The 21,394-nt window shown below is 40.3% G+C and overlaps 1 protein-coding gene across 1 annotated transcript in view; it reads left to right on the top strand.

The window, feature by feature from the left end:
• The window catches only part of rabgap1l (RAB GTPase activating protein 1-like), a 422,326-nt gene extending 404,160 nt beyond the window's left edge, over positions 1 to 18,166 (top strand). Inside the window, 5 exon segments of the mRNA XM_034180104.1 lie at positions 7,285 to 7,389; positions 8,371 to 8,454; positions 14,397 to 14,468; positions 14,852 to 15,052; positions 15,294 to 18,166. Coding sequence (XP_034035995.1) covers positions 7,285 to 7,389; positions 8,371 to 8,454; positions 14,397 to 14,468; positions 14,852 to 15,052; positions 15,294 to 15,449 — 618 coding nt within the window. The 3' untranslated portion in view covers positions 15,450 to 18,166.
• The last annotated feature ends 3,228 nt before the right edge of the window (positions 18,167 to 21,394 follow it).

The raw sequence follows: 21,394 nt of genomic DNA, 5'->3' as shown, positions 1-21,394 counted from the left end.
AACCTTCCTTTTCTCTCAAAAATTCTTGAAAGGGTAGTTGTAAAACAGCTAACTGATCATCTGCAGAGGAATGGTCTATTTTAAGAGTTTCAGTCAGGTTTTGGAATTCATCATAGTACAGAAACAGCATTAGTGAAGGTTACAAATGATCTTCTTATGGCCTCAGACAGTGGACTCATCTTTGTGCTTGTCCTGTTAGACCTCAGTGCTGCTTTTGATACTGTTGACCATAAAATTTTATTACAGAGATTAGAGCATGCCATAGGTATTAAAGGCATTGCGCTGCGGTGGTTTGAATCATATTTATCTAATAGATTATAATTTGTTCATGTAAATGGGGAATCTTCTTCACAGACTAAGGTTAATTATGGAGTTCCACAAGGTTCTGTGCTAGGACCAATTTTATTCACTTTATACATGCTTCCCTTAGGCAGTATTAGACAGCATTGCTTACATTTTCATTGTTACGCAGATGATACTCAGCTTTATCTATCCATGAAGCCAGAGGACACACAACAATTAGCTAAACTGCAGGATTGTCTTACAGACATAAAGACATGGATGACCTCTAATTTCCTGCTTTTAAACTCAGATAAAACTGAAGTTATTGTACTTGGCCCCACAAATCTTAGAAACATGGTGTCTAACCAGATCCTTACTCTGGATGGCATTACCCTGACCTCTAGTAATACTGTGAGAAATCTTGGAGTCATTTTTGATCAGGATATGTCCTTCAATGCACATATTAAGCAAATATGTAGGACTGCTTTTTTGCAATTGCGCAATATCTCTAAAATTAGAAAGGTCTTGTCTCAGAGTGATGCTGAAAAACTAATTCATGCATTTATTTCCTCTAGGCTGGACTATTGTAATTCATTATTATCAGGTTGTCCTAAAAGTTCCCTGAAAAGTCTTCAGTTAATTCAAAATGCTGCAGCTAGAGTACTGACGGGGACTAGAAGGAGAGAGCATATTTCACCCATATTGGCCTCTCTCATTGGCTTCCTGTTAATTCTAGAATAGAATTTAAAATTATTCTTCTTACTTATAAGGTTTTGAATAATCAGGTCCCATCTTATCTTAGGGACCTCATAGTACCATATCACCCCAATAGAGCGCTTCGCTCTCAGACTGCAGGCTTACTTATAGTTCCTAGGGTTTTTAAGAGTAGAATGGGAGGCAGAGCCTTCAGCTTTCAGGCTCCTCTCCTGTGGAACCAGCTCCCAATTCGGATCAGGGAGACAGACACCCTCTCTACTTTTAAGATTAGGCTTAAAACCTTCCTTTTTGCTAAAGCTTATAGTTAGGGCTGGATCAGGTGACCCTGAACCATCCCTTAGTTATGCTGCTATAGACTTAGACTGCTGGGGGGTTCCCATAATGCACTGAGTGTTTCTTTCTCTTTTTGCTCTGTATGCACCACTCTGCATTTAATCATTAGTGATTGATCTCTGCTCCCCTCCACAGCATGTCTTTTTCCTGGTTCTCTCCCTTCAGCCCCAACCAGTCCCAGCAGAAGACTGCCCCTCCCTGAGCCTGGTTCTGCTGGAGGTTTCTTCCTGTTAAAAGGGAGTTTTTCCTTCCCACTGTCGCCAAGTGCTTGCTCACAGGGGGTCGTTTTGACCGTTGGGGTTTTTCCGTAATTATTGTATGGCTTTGCCTTACAATATAAGGCGCCTTGGGGCAACTGTTTGTTGTGATTTGGCGCTATATAAATAAAATTGATTTGATTTGATTTGATCAGCTCTTCAAAATATTCCCTCCACCTTCTCAGCACACACTCCTCACTTGTCAGCACATTACCATGTGCATCTTTTACCACCCTAACCTGCTGCACATCCTTTCCAGCTCTGTCCCTTTGTCTGGCCAATCGGTACAAGTCCTTTTCTCCTTCCTTACTATTCAACTTCTTGTACAACTTGCAATATGCCTTTTCCTTCGCTTTTGCCACTTCTCTTTTCGCCTTACACCGCATCTCCTTGTACTCCTGTCTACTTTCTTCATCTCTCCGACTATCCCAAAACTTTTTTGCCAACCTCTTTCTCCTTATGATTTCCTGGACCTCTTCATTCCACCACCAAGTCTCCCTTCCACTGTCCAGATTTCATACCCAGTACTGTCCTAGCTTTCTCTCTCACCACATCTACAGTACTATTCCAGTCGTCCAAAATTGTTTCCCCTCCAACCAGTGCTTCTCTCACCTGCTCACTAAATTTCACACAACAGTCTTCCTCCTTCAGCTTCCACTATCTGATCCTTTGTTGAGCTTTCACTTTCTTCTTCTTCTTTACCTCTAAAGTCATCCTACAAACAACCATCCTATGCTGTCTAACGACACTCTCTCCTGCCACCTCCTTACAGTCTCTGATTTCTTTTAACTGGCATCTCCTATAAAGACTGTAGTCCACCTGTGTGCACCCTCCTCCACTCTTATATGTTATCCTGTGCTCCTCCCTTTTCTTAAAGTAGGTATTCACCACAGCCATTTCCATCCTTTTTGCAAAATCAGCTACCATCTGTCCTTCCCCACTCCTATCCTTGATACCATAGCTACCCATTACTTCCTCATCACTTCTGTTCCCTTCACCAACATGCCCATTGAAGTCCGCTCCTGTCACCACTCTGTCATGCTTGGGCACACTCTCCAACACATCATCTAACACATTCTAGAAATCTTCTTTCTCCTTCATCTCACAACCTACCTGTGGGGCATATGCACTGATGATATTCATCATCACCCCTTCAATTTCCAACTTCACACTCATCACCCTGTCAGACACTCGCTTAACCTCCAAAACCCTTTTAACATACTTTTCCTTTAAAATGACCCCAACACCATTTCTCTTCCTTATTCTTCCATGGTACAACAACTTGTACCCACCGCCGATGCTCCTGCTCTTACTTCCCTTCCACTTGGTCTCATGCACACACAATATGTCTACCTTTCTCCTCTCCATCATATCAGCCAGCTCTCTCCCTTTGCCAGTCATACTACCAACATTCAAAGTCCCCACTCTCATTTCCACCATTCTAGTTTTCTTCTTCTCCCGCTGTTTGTGGAAACGTTCTGCTCCTCTTCTTCGTCGTCTTCGCCAAGCAGTAGCCCAATTTCCACCGGCACCCTGTTGGGCAACAGCACCGGTGGCGGACGTTGTTAACCTGGGCCGCAGCCGATCCGGTATGGAAATTCGCTTCTTAGTCTGCATAGTTGGGTTGGCTTGTTTTACGCCGGATGCCCTTCCTGACGCAACCCTCCTCATTTATCCGGGCTTGGGACCGGCACTCAGAATGTACTGGCTGCACACCCCATGTGGCTGAGTTCAAACATAAAACTTTTTGTATATTGTGCTTAAAACTCTTGTGAATATATTTACCCTGTTGAGATATCCCATAATCCCTTGCGTGCCAGAGAGTCACTGCAGTCAGAACAGCATAGAGAATCCACATGATGAGAATTGTAAATGAACATTATACTCCCAAAATGTAATTTTGTATGGTTTTCATCACATTACTAAGAGCCTGCATGCATGAGACCCTGGAAACTTGCTAAGACAAATATCCCAAATAATCCGTGTCTGCTACTTTTAACCTGCATGGAATATAATAAATGCAAAACATATTTCAGATATTATATATATATATATATATATATATATATATATATATATATATATATTTCTCTGGAACAAACAGCACAAACAGTGTTGTAAAGGACAATAAGCAGGGCGTTAAAGAGCAATGAGAATGACATGAACAGGGAGCAATCGCAGGCCACAGTAATTCCCATTGAAAATAACAGAGAAACATACTGAGCTTCTTGCATGTTTACATAAAACAAACACAATAACAATGTCTATAAACCCAGATAATATATTCGCCAGAGATTTAGGCACACTATTCAAAGGGTTCTATGTTGCGATGTTAATACTGTTGTCCGTGTGCAGCGGTTAAAGTGCAGCCTGATCAGTGTGTCTCAATGCATTTCTCAAAGCAACTGACATCTCACAGAAGTTTTGCGGGATTTGAAACCTCAATAGGGCGAATGATCTGGGTTTATAGACATTATTGTTGGTTTTATGTAAACCTACAAGAAGCTCATGTTGTTTCACCATTATTTACAGTGGGTGGGGAATCGCTCTGAGCCGCGATCGCTCCATATTCATGTCATTCTGGAGGAAGTTTGCTCTTTAGCATCCTGCTTATTGTCCTTTACAGCACTGTTCCAGAGTAATATATATATAAAATATCTGATATTCGGTTTGTATTCATGGAGTTCCATGCAGGTTAAACGTAGCAGACACGGAATATTTGGAATATTTGTTTTAGCAAGTTTTCAGGGTCTCATGCAGCAGTCACTGGGGCGAATTGTGGTACTTTAAAATGATATACTGTCATGGAACTGAAATAAACAAAAAAAACATGCCAATTTTGACACCCCCTGTAAAGTTACTGTAACGTGTGTTGGTTTTTACAATGTGTGTGAATGTTGATCCACTTAAATTGAGACGTTCTGAGCGTAAAACTGATTCACAAATATGTTCGTTTATTTACAGTGGTGGGAACAGCTAACCAAAAAGTTAGCTTTGATAATGGCTAATCACTGAACTAAAAAGTTAGCTTTTATAACGCTAAACTGATAAACCACAAAAAAAATTGGCAGAAGCTACAGCTAATCGCTAACCACTAACTTTCAGTATTGTCTCCGGTACACTCTCAGCTACTGTTGAGCTGATTTTGAGTTTAAGCACTGCCAACGCTTCTGATTAGAATTAGAGACGATTACAAACCCAACACAACCAATGAGTCAGAGCTCCTGTCTTTGTGCACCCTGCTCACTGCTGTAAGGAGGAGTTATTTCCATTCACAGCATACAGCGGTCCAGTCGTGAGGCAGATGTCCTAAAAGGAAGGCATGTTTGACTTATGTTTTTGATTTATAAATCAAATTAATCCAAATAGAATACATTAATGTCAACTCTGACATTTTTACAAAATTAAAATATAGCACATATATTTTCATTTTAAAATAATGCGCTAATTCTGGATGTTTTGAACATTAACACACACCAAAATGCATTATGGGTAAAATGAGCCTTCCCTCGTCACTAATTGGTTGATGTAAAGACCAACACACAAGTGACTGTAACACGTGTTGGTTTTTACAAATAAATGTGTATTTGTAAAATATGTATTTTTTTTCATTTGTTTACAAAAAAAGGCGTTTGTAAAACTGAAAATTCTGTTTAAGTTGTGATTCAACTCTACAACCGTGTGATATAACCGGGCACCATTCACACTGCCATCCAGCAGATGGGTCAAAATGCATAGAACACTGCCATCTACTAGATGATTTTAGGGTTAACGAATGTTTTTCACTGTTACTACCTATGAAAACGTTAGCGGACTAAATTAGCGGAAGCTAATTAAAGTTAACTTTGCTAATTAACAGTTAGCGGATTAGCAGAACTGTGCTCACCACTGTCTATTTACACTCCTGTCCAGTAAAGTGTTCTCTGCATTTTGACCGTGGGGGGGAGTGATGATAGCAGATAATTTGAATTTTCCCATAATGCCTTTCGACACGTCTGTTTAATGCACAAACCTTCAGGAATTAGTGCATTACTTTAAAAAATATGTTCAATATCATATTTTCACTTTGTAAAAATGACAGAGTTGCTGTTAATTTTGCTAAACCTTCCAGAATTAGTTGGTTTTAAATGAAACCATGAGTAAACGCTGCTTTGCGCTTTGTGTCTCCTGCCTACTGTCTATCTGCATGTTGAAAGTAAGCTGGTCTGCCCGCCTCTGCTGGTGGAGGACTGAGCTTCTTACAGCTGTCTGTTTATTTCAAAACACATGACAGGAATTAGCATGTAGGATTTTAGGTTTTACAGATATTTCTGACTTTTAAGCTTTACTCACTGTGCCAGCAAAAAAAATGTTAGCGGGCTGAAAGTTAATGGAGCTAAATTTGGTGGAAGCTAATTGGTCCGCTGATGGTTTTCAAAGTTAGCTGACAAGCTAATCCGTTAACAAAAATGTTCACTTTGCTAATTAAAGGTTAGCGGATTAGCGGAACTGTGCCCACCACTGGTTTTCCATATCTTGACAAAAGCTGTATCAAGGTGAAACTTGGTACGCAAGATCACCAGACAAGTTCAGTATTTGGTGTGTTTCGTTTCTAATTGTGGCCCTGGGGGTGGGGGGTGGCACACCACTGAAACGTTGTGCCTTCGATACTTTGACTAAGAAATTGTGTATGAATGTGAAACGTAGTATGTAAGGTTACCTCATGAAGATCTCAGACACGTCCTATCCCTATGATAAATATAATGCCAAAACATAATGAATAAATAGGTAAACATTTTAAAAGATGTAGCATTCTGGGAAGAATTCACATTCAATATCACATGCAGTAGCTAAACATGTATTGTGGTTTCCAGTCCTAGATATGAGTACCTCTTCATCAGCTCATGTTCAGGTGGCTGCTCCACTCAGTGAAGTGTTCTGGGCATTTCTGTGATAAAGGAATAATAATAATAATAATAATAATAATAAAATAATAATAATAAGAGGACAATCTGGCCATGTTTTATCTTGCCATTAAAAATACCTCTGATTGTAATTCTGTTACCATCAGGGGTGAAAGTAAAATTATATTCTTTCAGGAGCTGTGCCGCTCAAAAAAAAAAAAAAAATTCTCTCTGTAAAATAGCAGTTGTGATCGCAGTGAATACTGCTTCTTGTGAACGGAGTTTTTCTAAGTTAAAATGTGTAAAAACATGCCTCAGATCCACCATGAACAACACGAGATTAAGCAGTCTGAGCATCGACTCTAGGGAGGCAAAGGCATCGTGTCTTGACTCATTTGTTGATCGGTTTGCCAGAAGTCACCAAAACCGCAGAATACCGTTGCTGTTATACTAGGGCAGCCAATGTATTAATATAATTTTTGGCTGAAACACTGAACAAAGGCTGCACCTAAGTTCATTCATCTGCTGTCTATTTTCTCAAGTCCGGCTGTAGAGGACTGTATATCTCTTACCGGTACGGCGTACTGTGTTCCGGCTTACTTTCACCCCTGGTTACTGTGGAACTGTCCTTCTTGTCCTGAGCTGTTGCTTATGTAAATCTGTGCAACTTGATTAGTTGTGAAAATTAAAAATATGCCTATAGTCAAGTAAACCTGTGATTGGTTTACTGTCACTCTCTGAGTGTGCAGTTGAATCCAGGCTGTTACCATTACCAGTTATTTGGTTTGATATGTGTGTTTGTGTGTATCCAGGCAGAGGACAAAGCTGATGTTCTGAACAAGGAGCTGTTGAGCACCAAACAGCGTCTGGTGGAGACGGAGGACGAGAAGAGACGACATGAGGAGGAGACTGCTCAGGTAACCTCTGCAGTCTGACCTGAACAAGCTGAGGGAACAACCTACTGGTTTCACTGCTGAGGTGGCTCATGGACCTTGGTTTTTGTTATATTGACAAGTAGAATTATTAAAAAATAAAATAAAATTTGCAGGACTGCTGGAGTATTGTTATATTTGTTGTGCATGTTATCTGTCTCTTGCTTCTTACACATTTTCTGGAAAACACGTTGACCAATCACATAAGGGAACATGAGGTGGTGCTGCACGGTTTAGCTTCCAGTAGCACCTTATGTTACTGCCCTGGGTCTTGATTGGACCAGCCTACTCAGAATTTTTAGGATGTTTGGGTCAGGTTAGCATCTAAGGCATTTTCGGTTAGAAGGTCAAAGTTCAAGATTACTGAAATCACTTTTTTCTTCAGATCAAAAACTGATTGTGAGCTGCTCACTTAATTTAATTACAGGATGAAATAAGACTTAATCACTAATTATATCAGCAGTGCCTTGAAATGTCTCTCAGCCACACTGTTAAAATAAAGAGAGTATGGCAGCTAATTACGGCAGACATCCAGTGGAGGAAGTGTCTCCTAAATGAATTTCTTTGTGCTGAAAGACGCACACCAGCTGCTTCAATTATGTTTTGTAAAATAACCACACAGATGGTAATTTTGTGCTGTGGCTGAGGACAAATCAAGCCGACAACATCTTTAAATTCTTGCTCAGTAAAACGTGACTTTACAGAAGGGCCCTCAGTGCAAAAAAAAAAACAAACACTTCCATAGATTGGGTGTTCTGTACATGCACGTGTTGTATCAGTCCCGAAGAGCGGGTGAAGTTTGTTAATGGCACGTTTCTTACAACTCACAGCCTGAGAATGAACTTGACACTTTATGCAAATGTTTCCCTGATCACACAGTTTTCTTTCCCTTCTGTCAGCTCTGATAACTAATACAGGATTTATTTCTTTGTATCGATTTTTGTCATTTTATTCCATATTTTCCAGCTTAAGGAAGTATTCAGGAGAGAACTGGAGAAAGCAGAGCTGGAGATCAAGAAAACCACAGCAATCATCTCTGAATACAAACAGGTTGGACAACTTTACTAATTTAATCCTGATTCGTTTTTTTTCTTCTTTTTTTACAACCCCAACTCCAGTGAAGTTGGGACATTGTGTAAAATGTAAATAAAAACAGAATACAATGATTTGCAAATCCTCTTCAACCTATATTCAACTGAATACACCACAGAGACAAGATATTTAATGTTCAAACTGATAAACTTTATTGTTTTTGTGCAAATATTTGCTCATTTTGAAATGGATGTCTGCAACATGTTTCAAAATACAGTGAGGAAAATAAGTATTTGAACACCCTGTGGTTTTGCAAGTTCTCCCACTTAGAAATTATGGAGGGGTCTGAAATTTTCATCGTAGGTGCATGTCCACTGTGAGAGACATAAGCTAAAAAAAAAAATCTGGAAATCACAATGTATGATTTTTTTTTTTTAATAATTTATTTGTATGTTACTGCTGCAAATAAGTATTTGAACACCTGTGAAAATATATGTTAATATTTGGTACAGTAGCCTTTGTTTACAATTACAGAGGTCAAACAGATGTAGATGTAGATGTTCACCAGGTTTGCACACACTGCAGCAGGGATTTTGGTCCACTCCTCCATACAGATCTTCTCTAGATCTTTCAATTTTGGAGTTTCAGCTTCCTCCCAAAGATTTTCTATTGTGTTCAGGTCTGGAGGCTGGCCCTTGAAATGCTTCTTACAGAGCCCCCCCTTAGTTGCCCTGGTTGTGTGTTTTGGGGTCATTGTCATGCTGGAAGATCCAGTCATGACCCATCTTCAATGCTCTTACCGAGGAAAGGAAGTTGTTTGCCAAAATCTCGCAATACATGACCCCATCCATCCTCCCTTCAATACGGTGCAGTCGCCCTGTCCCCTTTGCAGAAGAGCACCCCCAGAGTATGATGTTTCCACCCCCATGCTTCACGGTTGGGATGGTTTTCTTGGGGTTGTTCTCATTTTCTAAACATTGTAAGTGGAGTTGATTCCAAAAAGCTCTGTTTTGGTCTCATCTGACCACATGACCTTCTCCCATGCCTCCTCTGGATCATCCAGATGGTCACTGGTGAACTTCAAACAGGCCAGGTCAGCTCTTTGCTATTAGCTATGGTGGACAGGTTGGAGTGTGATTGATTGAGTGTGTGAATAGGTGTCTTTTATACAGGTAACAAGTTCAAACAGGTGCAATTAATACAGGTAAAGAGTGCAGAATAAGAGGGCTTCTTAAAGAAAAATTAACAGTTCTGTGAGAGCCAGAATTCTTGCTGGTTGGTAGGTGTTCAAATACTTATTTGCAGCAGTAACATACAAATCAATTATTTAAAAAAAAAAATCATACATTGTGATTTCCTTTTTTTTTTTTTTTAGTTTATGTCTCTCACAGTGGACATGCATCTAAGATGAAAATTTCAGACCCCTTCATGCTTGCTAAGTGGGAGAACTTGCAAAACCGCAGGGTGTTCAAATACTTATTTTCCTCACTGTAGCTGGGACAGTAGTATGTTTACCACTGTGTTACATCACCTTTCCTTCTAACAACACTCAATAAGCATTTGGGACTGAGGACACTAATTGTTGAAGCTTTGTAGGTGGAATTCTTTCCCATTCTTGCTTGATGTGCGACGTCAGTTGTTCAGCAGTCCGGGGTCTCCGTTGTTGTATTTTGACCTTCGTAAGGCACCACACATTTTCAATGGGCGACAGGTCTGGACTGCAGGCAGGCCAGTCTAGTACCTGCACTCTTCTACTATGAAGCCATGCTGTTGTAACGTGCAGAATGCCTGTTGCCGTTTGCTTTCATGTGTCTGCCATTTGTGTTAGTGTGTCTGTTTGCCTGAGTGTGTCTGTTGCTGTTTGCATTACTGTCTGTTTGCGTTAATGTCTCTGTTGCCATTTGTGTTAGTGTCTCTATTGCCACTTGCTTTTATGTGTCTGATTGTGTTTGTGTCTCTGTTGCCATTTGTGTTAAAGTGTCTGTTTGCGTTAGTGTCTCTGTTGCAATTTGCTTTAATGTGTCTGTTTGTGTTAGTGTCTATTGTTTGCATTAATGTGTCTGTTTGCATTAGTGTCTCTGTTGACGTTTGCACTAATGTCTGTTTGCATTAGTGTCTGTGTTGCTGTTTGCATTAATGTGTCTGTTTGCCTTCGTGTCTCTGTTGCTGTTTGCGTTAATGTGTCTGTCTGTGTTAGTGTCTATTGTTTATGTTAATGTGTCTGTTTGCCTTCATGTCTCTGTTGATGTTTGCGTCAATGTCTCTGTTAAGCCCCTTTCACACCGGGCCTACTTGAAGTTGCGTCGTGCAGCATCATGACGATGTCATGACGATGCCACATACAAGCAACCTAGTGCTGAGACGATGTAGCTCAATGCCACAACAGCGTGAAGGACACAAAGGACAAAGTGAATTGTACACCAAAAATTAAACATGTTTAATTTTTTTTTTTGCGTCCTGCTCACGATGCAGAAATTTAGTGGTTTCAGCGCAAGTCAGGGCAAAGCGACGGTACTCAACGTGAATGGAAGCCATACCCTCACAAAACAATATTACCCGATGCCAATTTATGATTCCTGCTGTGTTCCATTGTTCCCAAAGTATAAATCACAGATAATTGTTTTTATACTGTGTACACAGTGCAGTAAAACTACACGCTCAAAGAGCACAGAAAAAAAAATGCTGCTGATTGCTGCTGCTGCAGCTCATCACTCTTAAATTCTCTCACAAATGTGTTTAAATAAAGTCCATAAAAGTCCTGCTCACAGACTGACTGCCGGAGACAGGACATGTCCACATCCAGTAAAAAGTCCACACATCTCCAGTCCACTCATGGACGATTCATTCATGCACGCACATGTGAATAATTAAAAGAAATTTTAAAAAAAATCTGGCTGGCTGCTGCAGTTAGTTCCTTGTTCTACCCTCAAACTCTCATCATTTTGTGAAATAAAGGACATAAGACCTGCTCACAGACTGATTGCCAGAGACAGGACATGTCCACATCAAGTATAACTCCAGACATCTCCACATTTACTCATGGACGGATCGTTCACACGCACGCATGCGTGCATCTCGCGGTCAAAGGAGGAAAGATAAACTCAGAGCGCAGACCTGCACAAGAACAAATATAAACTCAAAGAGAAAGAGTGCACAGTCTGGCTGCAGCCAAACTGTGCACTCTGATTTCTCTGTGCAGAGAACCTGCAGGCTGCGTCCTCACCTCCTCTCTGCCCCCCCTGCAACACGCACCTGATGCAAACATTCCTGCGTGGTCATGACACCACATGATGCAACTCGAAGCAGCCCCGGTGTGAAAGGAGCGTTAGTGTATCTCTTGCTATTTACGTTAATGTGTCTGTTTGCATTTGTGTCTGTGATGCTGTTTGTTAATGTGTCTGTGTTAGTATCTCTGTTGCTGTTTGACTTAATGTGTCTGTTTGCGTTTGTGTCTCTGTTGCCATTTGCATTAATGTCTGTTTGCGTTTGTCTGAGTTAGTCTCTCTGTTGCTGTTTGCATTAATGTGTCTGTGTTAGTGTCTCTGTTGCAATTTGCATTAATGTGTCTGTTGCTGTTTGACTTAATGTGTCTGTTTGCGTTTGTGTCTCTGTTGCCGTTTGCATTAATATGTCTGTTTGTGTTAAGGGCCTTTCACACTGAACGCGTCATAGGCGTGAAAAATCGGTCTAAAAAGCATTATTTTCAATGAGACGCGTTGCTTTTTAGAAGCTTCGCATCAAAAGCCAAGCTAAAACGACGCTTCTGACGAGAGCGCGCATTGCCGCTTGTCGGCAGGCTGACGCGGTCAAAGTTCAATCCAATCCAACTTTCAACACTCTGAACTGTGACGTATCGGGCCAAAACACGGAAGACTAGTGGCAGAAACCACTGATCTATACAAAACGGATTGGTGCAGAAACCACTGATCTGTACAAAACATTAACATGTGACAGGACTGCTCATTTATGGAGCAGTTTTCTGAAGAAGAATCATTGGAAATGTTTTTTGTTGTTTGTTACCTCAAAATTTCTGATTACTGTTAAAAAAAAAGTTCAGAACACTTGTAATTAAAATAGCTAAATAAATCAATAAATGGTTCTTTAGAAACCTTTCATCTGTAAATTTAAAACCACCTGTTATTTCAGATTAGATAATTTCTTGTTTAACGTAAGGAACCTCTGACATTTATTTTTAGACAAATAAAATAACATGGAAACTTGTACATTTTTTAAGTCTGGTAGATTTATATCTCATTTCAACCAGAAAAACAGACACTAAATAAATACAAATGTTTATTATAAATGCAACAGGAAATAATTTAACAATGACTGCAGTGTGATTGTAAAGTAGGATTTCTGACATAAACCTCATGATGAATTTTTTTTATATAGTCATTTCAACTTGTAATTTCATCAAAATATGTAATTACCTTTAATGTTGTTATCAGGACAGAGTCATTTCTAAAATATGAATTTGAGCACAATAAGTGGAGAGCTTCTACCTGTGCAAATGTCTTTTGACTTTGATTCATGGACATTTTTTATGATCTGTTCATTTATTGTTAAAATATAAAATGAAACAGCTTTTTAAAAAATAATAAAATAGTTGCTGTTGAAAGAGCCTTTTATTTAGAAGCAGGTGATGTTATGCTGAATTCTCCTGACCAGATGAAGGTCTCTTCTGCAGCTTTGAACTCTGGTGGTGTTGCTGAAGACAGTTTTGTCCTATTTTGAAGAGCAGAGATGTTTTCTTTTGACTGGACTTCGTGGTGTTCAGCTCATCAATGGACGTTTGGTTGTCTGCACAGAAAATGTTCCTGATTGGGACAAATATTTATTTAAATATAAAGAAACACTAAACAGTTTATATATAAAAAAGGGGAAAAAAAAAAAAACGATGGAAAAAAAAACGCTCGAAAAAAGTTATTTAAAGTTGAGCTTTTGTGGTCTCTGAAAAAAGCTGTAGCTTTATTTGGTAAAAATAAAAAAGACTGAACCATTTACAAATTAAAGTGTTCACTCAGATAACGTTAACGATCGGCTAACGTTAGCCGATCATTAAACCTTCACAGCAGTGCAAATGTCACGTTTTATTTTAATATTATTCTCACCTCGAAAAAGCTGCAGAACTATACTCCGTTGGGCAAACTGGGACTTCGCATATATCCAAAAAGTGGCAGATTTCGGACTGAGTGGGTTTGCTCCATCCCTCCCGGCTGCCTGCCTCGGTCTGCCCAGGAATGATGCCTGAACCCCGGCTTCTCCATCCAGATCGGCCCGCTGTCGCGGTTCGATCGATATCCTACCAAGTCGTCAGTCCTCCCTCGGTTGGCGTCACTCCGAAAAGTAGCTGAAAAAAAGCTTCTCCCAGCAGGGTGATGGGAGAATTATTCTACTGCTGTTTTTTAAAGCTTTTTTGTGGTTCAGGCGACGCAAATTCAAGATGGCGATCGCTGAACTTTTTTCAGGTTGTGTAACCAGCCAGAGTGTGATGTAGCCGCAATCTCCGCCCCCTTGCCACTTCCGAAGCGACGTGTTGGAAACACATTGGCCTGGCATTACGACGCGTTGGGAAGCGTTAAAACGTCGCGCTGAAGCGTTCAATGTGAAAGGTCCTTTAGTGTCTCTTTCTGTTTGCGTTCGTCTGTCTGAGTTAGTCTCTCTGTTGCCGTTTGCATTAATGTGTCTGCGTTAGTGTCTCTGTTACAATTTGTGTTAATGTGTCTGTTTGCATTCGTGTCTCTGTTGCTGTTTGACTTAATGTGTCTGTTTGCGTTAGTCTGTCTGAGTTAGTGTCTCTGTTGCCGTTTGCATTAATGTGTCTGTTTGCGTTCCTGTCTCTGTTGCTGTTTGCGTTAATATGTCTGATGCTGTTTAATAGTTTTTAAAATGCTGCAACAGAAAAAAATACTTGAATTTGTTGTAGTTTGAATGTAACAGGAATATTTTCTGTGTTTCAGATCTGCTCCCAGCTGAGTACCAGGTTGGAAAACCAGCAGGCAGCCACAAAAGAAGAGCTGGACATAGTTAAGGTGCGACTGCTCTGTTATTCCACAGGTGACACTTGAAGTAGCTGTTAGGGATGTTCAGATCTGATCACAATGATCGGTATCACCCCGATCATGAGCATTATTTCAATGATAGTAAACAGATTTGTTAGCTTGCTCATCAGCAGCGCTCTGCCACACGTTTACAATCCACATAGTGAAGAAACTCTGAAGTAATGGAAATATAATTCTGATATAGTTCCCATTTTCATTTCACAGTCTCATTTGTCTGTTGAAATTAAATTGAAAAGTCAATGGCAGTGTCCAAAACATGATATTTTGGTCATTTAATTTGAAAACATTTTAATTTTATTGATGACTTTATGTCTGCGTGTTTGCTGCTTGGGCGTGTTTTTGTTTCCATGCAGAATAAAATAATGGGGTGTGATCACTGCAAAGCGCTGTTCAGCACCCCAGAATCCCTCCAGGCGTCGTCCCCCAGCAGGGATGGGAAGGCCGCGGAGCCTCTGGATGAGGAGAAGGACAGCCTGAAGGAGCAGCTGAGGCAGCTGGAGTTGGAGTTGGCACAGACTAAACTGCAGCTGGTGGAGGCCAAGTGTCAAATCCAGGTCAGCGACACCACAGATCAATAACAGATTCAACATCCATCTTATGACACGGTCAGAGTCAAACTCACCTTTATTGATCCTTTGTGGTTTGTCACAGTTCCACCTTTCTAAGACTTCCGTTACACTATGTGTGTGGAGTTTGTCAGTAAAACCAGACCAACAGTGCAATGGAAAATGTGCCCAAATGTGACTTGCAGGCTTTGGCTCCTCCCTCTGACACCTCTCTGCTGTCACTCTATAGGAGCTCGAGCACCAGCGAGGAATCCTGATGAACGAGATCCAGGCAGCCAAGAACTCCTGGCTCAGCAAGACTTTGGGCTCCCTGAAGAGCTCCACCTCCTCTTCCTCCAACACCACATCCCAGACTCCCTCCTCCCCCAAAGAAGGCCCGGCCTAGACTGCTTCCCTCCCCCTGAAGCCCCCTGCAGGATGCACAGAGGAGAGTGGAGGAACAGGAATGCAGTGTTCCTTTTCTAGGCGGTGGCAAACTTGAGGATGAGTGAAGCAACAAACGGGACATCTGTGCGCATCCTCAGCATACCACGTGCAGGACCAGACACCTGTCAATCAAACACAGCTAACAACTGTTAAGTGGAACTGTTCAGCACGCAGGTGAGGTACAGGTGAGGGCATCCTCAATTCTGACCTGGTTCATGCATTTAGCACCACCCTGTGGCCAGAGAGTGTTACTGTGGATCTCCATTTAGTCTGTGAGTGTGTGGTTGCATACGCATAATGCATCGATATTAAACAATATTCGCGCAGCGCTGAGAAAAGGAACACTGCAGTCAGTCTTAAACACACTTCTCTGTAGTCGTATAAATATGTATAACTAATTATTGATTTTCCTTTTTTAACTCTTGTATAGTTCTTTAAGAGAAGAAAGGAAAAAGTATGCTTTTCTTTTGTACTGTTTGGAATTTGAATGTTGTTGTAAGCACAGTGTTTGAACACTGACGGCACACCATGTTCATCGTTCCTGCCTTTATTTTTTAGGCTGAATGTTTATTTTAATAATCCATATTTCGTCTGGGTCTTTGGTTTTTAATGTAGTTTGATTCTAAAGTCTACACACCACTTTTTTTTAGATGATTGGATCACTGTGTTTACATCAGGAGTGATGTCTGACCCTTCATAGTTTCAACAAATCGGTTTAACTGTCACTGTTAGCATAACTACTAATGTTGAAAACCTCTCAAAATAATATCAGAAATTTGCAGGTGTTGGATTGTTTTAATCTCACTTGTTTTTATTTTTTTGGGATAAAAAACAGCACAGTTGTTGTTCATTCCTGACTTTGAATTACTTAACAGCAACTTTGCTATTTAAAAAATAAAACATTTGAGATCAGCAAAATAAGTAAAACTTGACATACCATAAAGTTTACTGAAGAATAACTAAAGATTTTAACCACAAAAATGTATTTGTATGGACAGAAGTTGAGTCTGGATTTTTATTTTTTTTTTTCCCTGCAGATTTAAGATTGAACATCTGATTAATGATCGGTTAATTAATGCCAGATGGAGATGCAATTTGGACCACTTTTCCCTGCTGTTTGTTATAGAAACATAAATGTGATCATTGAAATAAACACCACTGGTGGGCACAGCTAACCTAAAAGCTAGCTTTGACAACTGCTAATCCACTCACCAAAAAGTTAACTATTATAATGCTAAATCGATAAACTGCTAACACACTGAACATTTTTGACTGTTAAATTTTATTTTTCAAAATGATATACAACTTAGAGAGCAGAACTAAATTTAATGGTTTACAACGCTAGTTGAAAAGCTAATCAGCTAATGTAGCATTTGCTTTGCTAATTAGCAAATTATCTTAACCGTGCCTGCCACTGGTTAACACATGTAGCTTTATGTCTGTTATTGATAATTGCCACAATTTTTGTATGTTCGCAACCGTCCAAAATTTAGCACAGATGCCAAAGTTTGCACAGTTTAGTTTCTAAAAAGAGGTGATTATACTTTAATAACACGGCACAGACTGTATGGTATCTGTGAAAATAGCACAGTTCAGCTCTAAATAAATAGCACAGTTATCATTGAAAATTAAGATCTGATTTTACTTCATATCTGTATGTTGTTTTTTTTTTTTCTTTTTAGCACATCCTGTTGTTTCTGCCAGGTGTCAGAGCAGTGTGCGCAGGAACATAAAATCCGTTTAAAATCTTCCAACACACTCATTCTTTTCTGTCACACACACATCTTGGTGTGTTAGTGTGTTAGGTCGTGTGGATTATTCTCTGATGTCCATCATGCATGTTCATGTTGAATGAACTGATACACACTCAGGGAGCAGAAAAATAGACACAGCTGCCCGCAATAAATTCAACCTTTTACAGCGATGCACTCTGACACAGTGGACACTGCGTCAGGAGCTGCATCTTATTAAAGTCATACTCGTCAGTTTAGCAGACTGTTCAGTGATGTGCAGATGTGTCTGTTTTTCTGGTCACTGATTGACTGTGCCAACAGCAATGTCCCCTCCCCCACCCACCGAGATGCTACCACACTGGAATCAGCCTTTGGACTTTGACCAAGCCAACGTGCACTCGTGTGTTCTGCACTGTAACTCCAGAGCTGGTTTTTTCACCTGGCTGCCTTTTCTGCTGACTGAAGAGCAGAAATCCATCTGAGCGTTTACCGTGCCATAAGAGCCTCGTGATAGTCCGTCCTCCTCTCTTACTCCGTGTGGTTTGTGACCCGAACCAGTGTTGTTAGCTATCATGTGCTCTCACTGGAATGAGGAAACGTCATCTCAAAGAAACATCCTACTGCACAGTTGTTACAAAAGAAAAAACTCAGGCTGTTTGTATGAACATATTTGACTTCTACTTGCTGGACTTGACTTCCAGGTAATTCCTTCTTCCCACGTTATTCCTTTTGGACAAATTTGTACATCTAGTCTGATGTTTTTTGTTGCCAAGTGGGTTTCTCACTTTTTGAACACTGTTTCAGGATGAGTGTTTAAGGACGTAGTATTTTTAAACTGTTGTGCCACTTCAACTCGTGCTTCATTTCGTAGTTAGAAAAGCAGGCAACAATCAAACTGCTCCTCAGCTGTACAGATAAATCATTAAAATTTTCTCTTCGTGTTTCTCTGAGGTTTTATTTTATGTGTAGTAATAACTAAGTCTTTGAGTAGTTCAGTTAGATGCCTATACAGTAACATTTGGCAGCAGGTTGAATTAGTTAATAGCAATGACAGACTGTTCTTCTTTAATGTATCCACTTTAATATCAGATAAACTTATGAAGCATTAACACATGCAAATATTTAAACCGAGATGGAATCCACACCTGGAAATAATCTTCTGAAACACTGATTTGCTTCAAGTCTTTTCAGTTATTATAGGCCATATCTGGATGAATAAAAATACAAAGAGGAGAAAATCATGATGGGTACGAAAATTGGTCTGAACATGCAAATGAAAACATTGTAATGGCGTGAACACTGATGTGAAAAGCTGCCAAAGCAAATTGGCTCCACTGTATGTTTTAAATATCTGACAGCATACTTAGAACTCAGTGGTTGGACTTGGTCCCATTCCAAAAGGACCATTATGGTTCAGGTAACGACACAAAGTGAAACAACAGACCAAATATCTGAACTGAATGTGAATTACACATTATGAAAAGCCATGGTCACAAATGGTGTGCATCATGATGACAAGTCTGTACAACAAACTACAAGAACATCAACCTAAAAAAGGGCTCACAAACTCTGCTCCTGGACATCTCCTGGCATGCATGTTTCACATGTGTGCCTGCAGCACCCACAGTCTATAGATATTGTGCAGGTGATATCACAGATCACGACATGTTTACGCAACCATACTGGACGACAACTCTTGCATGGCATGGACGTCAAATGACTGAACTTTATCAGTTGTGCTTTTTCGCATTATTTACAACTGTCTAGACAAGTTATGCAACCCTGATGATTTCCATGATTTTCCTTTATAAATCTTTGGTTGTTTGGATCAGCAATTTCAGTTAAATATTTCATATAGCAGACAGTGATATTTCAGAAGTGAAATGAAGTTTATAGGATTTACAGAAAGTGTGCAATAATTTTTTTAACAAAATTGTGCAGGTGCATAAATTTGGGCACCCCAACAGAAAATAATACATCAATATTTAGTAGATCCTCCTTTTGCAGAAATAACAGCCTCTAAACGCTTCCTATAGCTTCCAATGAGAGTCTGGATTCTGGTTGAAGGTATTTTGGACCATTCTTTACAAAACATCTCCAGTTCAGTCAGGTTTGTTGGTTTCCGAGCATGGACAGCCTGCTTAAAATCACACCACAGATTTTCAATAATATTCAGGTCTGGGGACTGAGCTGGCCATTCCAAAATGTTGTACTTGTTCCTCTGCATGAATGCCTTAGTAGATTTTGAGCAATGTTTAGGGTCGTTGTCTTGTTGAACGATCCAGCCCCGATGCAACTTCAACTTTGTCACTGATTCATGAATATTGTTCTCAAGAATCTGCTGATATTGACTGGAATCCATGTGACCCTCAACTTTAACAAGATTCCCACTACCTGCACTGGCCACACAGCCCCACAGCATGATGGAACCACCTCCAAATTTTACTGTAGGTAGCAACTGTTTTTTCTTGGAATGCTGTTCTTTTTCAGCCATGCATACCGTCCCTTGTTATGTTCATATAACTCAATTTTAGTTTCATCAATCCACAGCACCTTATTTCAAAATGAAGCTAACTTGTCCAAATGTGCTTTAGCATACTTCAAGCGACTCTGTTTGTGGCGTGTATACAAAAAAGGCTTCCTCTTCATTGCAGCATCTCCTTGTGCAAAGTGCGCTGTATAGTTGAACAACGCACAGAGACACTATCTTCAGCAAGATCATGTTGTAGGTCTTTGGAGCAGGTCTGTGGGTTAATTATGACTGTTCTCACCATCCTTCACTTCAGCTTATCTGAGATTTTTCTTGGCCTGTCACTTCGAGCCTTAACCAGTACTGTGCCTGCGGTCTTCCATTTTCTCACTATGTTCCTCACAGTGGAATCTGACAGCTGAAATCAATCAATCAATTCAATCAATTTTTTTATATAGCGCCAAATCACAACAAACAGTTGCCCCAAGGCGCTTTATATTGTAAGGCAAGGCCATACAATAATTATGTAAAACCCCAACGGTCAAAACGACCCCCTGTGAGCAAGCACTTGGCTACAGTGGGAAATCTCTGAGATATCTTTTTGTATCCTTCCCCTAAACCATGATGTTGAACAGTCTTTGTTTTCTTGTCATTTGAGAGTTGTTTAGAGGCTCCCATGTTGCCACTCATTAGAAGAGATGCAAAGAGGAGAAACGTGTGCAAATGGCCACCTTAAATACCCTTTCTCATGATTGGATTCACCTGTGTAAAGAGGTCAAGGGTCAGTGAGCATACCAAACCAATTTTGTGTTCCAATAATTAGTGCTAAATGTATTCAAATCAATAAAATGACAAGGGTGCCCAAATGTATGCACCTGCCCAATTTTGTTTAAATAATTATTGCACACTTTCTGTAAATACTAGAAACTTAATTTCACTTCTCAAATATGTTCGTCTGCTATATATTTAACTGAAATTTCTGATCCAGACAACCAAAGGAAAATCATGAAAATTATCTGGGGTGTTTCATTGCTGTGCATATGATTGCCCGAACCGTCAGAAGAAGGGCTCCGGGATACATCTCTATCATTTTCCCGCTGATGAAGAGCGGTGTGAAAAGTGGGTGGCTGCCATGAGAAGAGAGGCTTGGCACCTGACCCAGTACTCCCGATTATCCAGCAAACACTTCATACTGTGTGAGTACAATCTGCACCCACCCAGCTGTGAAGACGCTGTAGGCATCCAAACTTTTGTATGCCTTCAGGGCTTCTCCTGTGTAGGGTAATGGAGTGTTAATAAAGTAGATGAAAATGTCTGGATACCGCACATCTGGTTTCTCAATCAATCAATCAATCAATTTTTTTATATAGCGCCAAATCACAACAAACAGTTGCCCCAAGGCGCTTTATATTGTAAGGCAAGGCCATACAATAATTATGTAAAACCCCAACGGTCAAAACGACCCCCTGTGAGCAAGCACTTGGCTACAGTGGGAAGGAAAAACTCCCTTTTAACAGGAAGAAACCTCCAGCAGAACCAGGCTCAGGGAGGGGCAGTCTTCTGCTGGGACTGGTTGGGGCTGAGGGAGAGAACCAGGAAAAAGACATGCTGTGGAGGGGAGCAGAGATCGATCACTAATGATTAAATGCAGAGTGGTGCATACAGAGCAAAAAGAGAAAGAAACAGTGCATCATGGGAACC

The sequence above is a fragment of the Thalassophryne amazonica genome, chromosome 10, assembly GCF_902500255.1.
Source record: "Thalassophryne amazonica chromosome 10, fThaAma1.1, whole genome shotgun sequence".
In the NCBI taxonomy this organism is placed as follows: domain Eukaryota; kingdom Metazoa; phylum Chordata; class Actinopteri; order Batrachoidiformes; family Batrachoididae; genus Thalassophryne; species Thalassophryne amazonica.
Note: the sequence above shows the minus strand (reverse complement) of the source record. Positions and strands in the feature narration are given on the sequence as shown.